General features: G+C 51.6%; 1 protein-coding gene across 2 annotated transcripts; it reads left to right on the forward strand.

Annotated features, from left to right (window-relative positions):
* The first annotated feature begins 266 nt into the window (after positions 1-266).
* Positions 267-4,709, forward strand: ARMCX2 (armadillo repeat containing X-linked 2). Of its 2 annotated transcripts, XM_032881724.1 has the most exons (4): positions 267-346; positions 1,539-1,602; positions 1,930-2,002; positions 2,340-4,709. In XM_032881724.1, the coding sequence occupies exon 4, from the start codon at positions 2,469-2,471 to the stop codon at positions 4,299-4,301; it is 1,833 nt and encodes a 610-aa protein (XP_032737615.1). In that variant the 5' UTR covers positions 267-346; positions 1,539-1,602; positions 1,930-2,002; positions 2,340-2,468; the 3' UTR covers positions 4,302-4,709. The 2 variants fall into 2 exon arrangements, with proteins under 2 accessions (XP_032737615.1, XP_032737616.1); XM_032881725.1 differs by lacking the exon at positions 1,930-2,002.
* Positions 4,710-5,436: the final 727 nt, after the last annotated feature.

Here is a 5,436-nt window from a genome sequence, read left to right on the forward strand (position 1 = left end):
AAAAAGGCAAATTCTAACACAGGGAGAAGGGGCTACTTTTGGCCCCTGGGACTACAAAGACCAAAAAAAAAAAAAAAAAAGAGTGACAGGACCTGATGTGGTGGGGTGAGGTAGGAGGGGGGCTAAAGGAGGGGGCTCATGCTCTCGGTAGGAGTGGAAATTGGGGACCCACGCTCACTGGCGATGCAGCCCTCACGTGACCAGGAGCTGACGTGGGCAAAGGTACTTAAAGCCCTGCCGGCCGTCCTCCGTCCTCCTCTGGGTACCAACTCTCTTGCGCCGCGCACTGCCGTGCGTTTAACCCAGGCGAGGAGGAGGAGGAGAAAATTCCCCCAGATCCGGGCAGGTGGGTGTGAGGGTGGGCATAGCCTGGCACTCCTGAAAGGGGTAGCTCAGAGAGGCGGGCGTTTGAGGCCGCGGGTGCCTCTGCCTCGCCCGCTCCTGGCCAGCTTTCCCGATCCCCGCGCTCAGTCGTAGCTCATTTTGGTGGGCGGCGGGGAGAGGGGGAGGGGGGAACCTAAAGACTGATATACTTGCGGAGAATCCGCTTACTTCCTCTCCCAGTCAATGTTTTCTGGTTTTGTGTTTGACACTTCGGCCCCACACCCCCACATCCTGTCCTGTTTTGAGAGGAGGAGGGAGAGAAATAAACGTGGCAGCGCATATAAGGCCAGCGGGGTGGTTGGGCAAGGGTGACCGGAGGGGACGCAATTGGAAACAAGCCGGCCTGGCCCGTTCACTCTCACCCTCACTTTGCAGATACCTCCCCCTACTACGCCCTCCACTTTCCACTCCCCCGCCCCCCGGCCGGCCCCCGGTCCTTTGGGGGTGCTGGAAAATGGGTGTGCCAGCCTCTGTAGGGGAGATGGCGGGAAGGGGGGACCCTAAGAGAATCTGGTATTAAACCGCTGTGCTAACTCCCAGACTGCTTTCCAGACACCTCCAACCCACACAGCCCTTCACCCCCGTTTATTGAGTCCTGGAAAGGGAGTTGGGGTACGCTGGCGGGAGGCATGGCGGTTATTAGGGAATTTGGGTGGGGGGTGGGAGGCGGAGCCCAGAACGGAGAAACAGTGGAAAATCACGACCCTCAAACCGAAAGGTCAGACATCGGGGCCTCTGATCTGCAGGCTTATGCTACGTCGGGGGGCTGGGGACTGAAGGAGGGGTGATCATGGGAGGAAGACACTAGATTGTTTGGCAGTAATCCCTCATCCCGCGTCCCATCCAGTTTTTGCTGCACCCTCGCCCCGCCCCCTCCCGCTTGGGTGCAGGAGAAGGGGTGTGGCTGCGTGTCCCGGAGAAATGGCGGACGGGTGGGGCGGGGCAAAAGGAAGGAGTGGTTGAGTGCCTGGGGAGTCTGCGCAGGAGGGGGGAGATTGGTGTGGGATGGGAGGGGTAAGAAGAGTTGAGGGAATTGAGAGGTTGTCATTCTGCGCTACGCGAATGCTAGAAGGCAATTATGGGGACTTGTGGCCTGGGTCTCCAAACACTGGGCTCAGTCTCCAACCTCTGGTGTCTGTATTTCTGCCCTTCAGTCTGGCCTTAGGATGAAGCTTTCACTGAACTGAACGAAGAGGAAACAGCCCTGAATCCCTGGAGGTCAGTGTGGAGGGTGGGAATTGTCTGGGAACCCCTGGTGTGGGTATGGCGGAAACCAGAGCAGAGCCTGGGGCCAGAGGTTTCTCTAACCGCCCCCCATCTTCTCCCACTGTAGGGAGACACCCTTGCCTTGGGCCTGTCTTCTTTTGGTGCAGAGAAAGGGGTGTGGCATCTGCCTTCTTAATTAACGGTTTGACGAGGAAGGGTTAAGGAGGGGAAGAGGATCCCTGAGACAGAAAACTTCACCCACAAGGATTCAAATCAGCACAGGAAATGGAATCCATCTACCAACGACCCCAAAACACCCTTTCTGGGCTCTCTCTGCAGGTCTCCCTGAATTTGAGGCCCTGCACAAGTACAAGCTTGGTGGAAAAAAGTAAACTGCCCGTGTTCCCAGCAGGTTGGTATGTGCATGAGCACCATCTGGGAATCCTTGGGCATGACTGAGGGGGAAATCAGAGCAGCATCTGGGGTCTCTACTGTTTTTCTGCACTCCACCAGCTTTCGTAGTGTCCATACTGCCTCTCATCCCCCATTTAGGTGCTGGGAAATCGTGTGTTGGCATTGGGTAGGGCCAGCTAGGGATGAAGGTGTAGGAAACCTTAGACAACCTGGGTCCTATGTCTGGGTACTAGCCCACGCACCAAGCATTATGTTTCCAAGCTTTCCTCTGTGTAGGCTTGGTTAAGCACAAAGTGAGCCAGAGCCTTAAGTTTCATTTCTGTCCTTTGTCCCAGGTCCTGCTCTGCTTGCAGCCTGGGGAAAACCTGTGAGCCTGAGCGGAAGTGCCTCGCCCAGACGTGCACATATCCCATTTAGGAAAGCCAGTTCCACACCCTGGATCAGAGAATTACTCCAGCTGCACTATGAGCCGAGTTCGAGATGCTGGCTGTGTCGCCGCCGGGATAGTGATTGGGGCTAGTGCCTGGTACTGTGTCTACAAATATGCCAGGGGAAGAAACCAGACAAAGAAGAGAATGGCCAAGCCCAAGACAAGGGCTGTGGCTGGGAATGGAGCCAGGGCTAGAGCCGGACCAAGGGCCGGATTCACAATTGACCTTGGGCCTGGATTCGGTCCTCCAACCCCAGTCCGCACTCGGACAGAGGACAGGGCCCAGGATGAAGCCTCTGCTCTGGAAGCAGCTGGAGATGAGGCAGTGGCCCCAGCTGCAGCCAGCGCTGAGGCTCAGAGTGGGGCAGGAAATCAGGTCCAGGAGGCAGAAGGGGCTAGGGTTGGGTCTAAGGCTGAACCAGTAGCAAGGGCCACAGCGCCTTCCTCAATGGCACCACCCCCCGGGGAGGCAGAGGCTTCCATGGCTGCAGAGGCCCCCACAGTGGCAAGGGCTCCCAAGTCGCCAGAAGCCCCTGGCACAGCAGAGGCTGCCGGGGTGCCCATGGTGCCTCCCAGGGCGCCAGGGCCTACCGAGGCAGCAGCATCTACAGAGGCTGCGGAGGCTCCTGTACCCACATTGCCTCCTGCCGCACCAGTGCCTTCTGGGGCAACAGTGCCTACTGGGGCTGCAGAGGCTCCTGGGACTTCAGGATACCCCAGAACAGCAGCACCCTCCAAGAAAGCAACGCCTGGGGCTCATACCGGCGCTATACCGAAGGCCGGGTCAGTGGCTGGAGCTGTACCCAAAGGTGGAGCCAAGGGAACCAGGTCTCGGACTGGGGGCAAGGGCAAGGGCAAGAAAAACAAGGTGGAAGTAGATGAACTGGGGCTGGGCTTCCGCCCTGGGGATGGGGCTGCGGCAGCTGCTGCAGCCTCCGCTAACGGGGGACAGGCTTTCCTGGCAGAGGTCCCTGATTCTGAGGAAGGGGAGTCCGGGTGGACTGACACAGAGTCTGAGTCAGACTCTGAGCCTGAAACCCAGCAGAGAGGGAGAGGGGGGAGGAGACCTGTTCCCATGCAGAAGCGCCCCTTTCCTTATGAAATAGATGAGATTCTCGGTGTCCGAGACCTCAGGAAAGTCCTTGCTTTGCTTCAGAAATCTGATGATCCTTTCATCCAACAGGTAGCTTTGCTCACTCTGAGCAACAATGCCAATTATTCATGTAACCAAGACACAATTCGCAAATTGGGAGGCCTCCCAATTATTGCAAACATGATCAACAAAACCGATCCCCACATTAAGGAAAAAGCCTTAATGGCCATGAATAACCTGAGTGAGAACTATGAAAATCAGGGCCGACTTCAGGTATACATGAATAAAGTAATGGATGATATCATGGCCTCTAACTTGAACTCAGCAGTACAGGTAGTCGGACTAAAATTTTTAACAAACATGACAATTACCAATGACTACCAGCACCTGCTTGTCAACTCCATTGCAAACTTTTTCCGTTTGTTATCTCAGGGAGGTGGAAAAATCAAGGTTGAGATTTTGAAAATACTTTCAAATTTTGCTGAAAATCCAGATATGTTAAAAAAACTTCTTAGCACCCAAGTGCCATCATCCTTTAGTTCCCTTTATAATTCTTATGTGGAATCAGAAATTCTTATTAATGCCCTTACTCTGTTTGAGATCATCTATGACAATCTCAGAGCAGAAGTATTCAACTACAGAGAATTCAATAAAGGTTCCCTTTTTTACTTATGCACTACATCTGGAGTGTGCGTTAAGAAAATTCGAGCCTTAGCCGATCACCATGACCTCTTGGTGAAAGTGAAAGTTATAAAACTAGTGGACAAATTCTGATTGGCTATGTGCTCTCAAAAGACTTGAAGAAATTTCTTGATTTTCCAGTCTGGAAGCAATGAAAATTGAAAGTTATTGCTTTTCCACTTGTCCATGTACTAAAGGGATCCTTTCAGCTGCCAGTTTTGAATAATGTATCATCCAGAATGATGTTATCTGTGACAGTCTTCAGCTTGAAGCTGAACCATTTTATGAATACCAAATAAATAGTCCTCTTGTACTGAAAACGCATTTGTGACTTTAATCGTGCTGCTTGAATGGAAATATTTTTACTGGTTCCTCTATGTGAATTGACGGTGAACCTGTCCATCATAAATAGCCTACACTTCTGTCATTTGTTTTGACTTGAATTTATCCACCAAAGACTTCATTTGTGTATCATCAATAAAGTTGTATGTTTTGACTGACAAAAAAAAATGTTCTCATGTTTTTAAATCTAGCTGGTGAGATAAGGCACATAAATGCAAAAGGATGACTAATAGCACCTGGGCAATGTTCATAGTCAGATATGTGCTGTCTGGTTAAATGACGAAGTTGCTAGAAAGCTTTAATCTGGGCTCTGAAAGGACAGCATGAGAAAACAGAAGAGCATTTCAGGTGAGGAAAATAGTTTGAAGATAGTCATGAGGTGGGAAATCTGTTCCTATGATAAGAAGGTAACCAATTTGCCTGAAATGGAAGCTGTGGGAAAAGAAGTGATGAGAGAAAAGGGTGGAAATCAAGGGTGAGGAAATTTGGGAGGAGATCCCAAACCCCTAGCTGAGATTGAAATACCCTGTCATATCCTGGGATTTACTAGACATTTTTGAGAAAGGGAAAAATAATCTGGTGGCAGTGTGCAAAATGGATTGGAGCTGGGATGGGGTTAGGCATCAAGACTGGAAATGAGGGGCACCTGGTTGACTCAGTTGGTTCAGCGTCTGCCTTCAGCTCAGGTCACGATCCCAGGATCCTGGGATTGAGCCCCTAATCGAATTGGGCTCCCTGCTCAGTGGGGAGCCTGCTTATCCCACACCCCACCCCACCTTCACCCTCCACTCATTCTCTCTCTCATAAATAAATAAAACCTTTTTAAAAAAAGACTGGAATGAGAATGTTGTTAAAAGTTATGATAAACCAAAAATGAGATGGTAAA

The sequence above is a fragment of the Lontra canadensis genome, unplaced genomic scaffold (assembly GCF_010015895.1).
Source record: "Lontra canadensis isolate GAN:19392208 unplaced genomic scaffold, GSC_riverotter_1.0 scaffold77, whole genome shotgun sequence".
Taxonomy (NCBI): domain Eukaryota; kingdom Metazoa; phylum Chordata; class Mammalia; order Carnivora; family Mustelidae; genus Lontra; species Lontra canadensis.

Coding starts and splice junctions, on each gene's coding strand:
- ARMCX2 (XM_032881724.1), top strand. CDS start 2,469: ATGAGCCGAGTTCGAGATGCTGGCTGTGTCGCCGCCGGGATAGTGATT.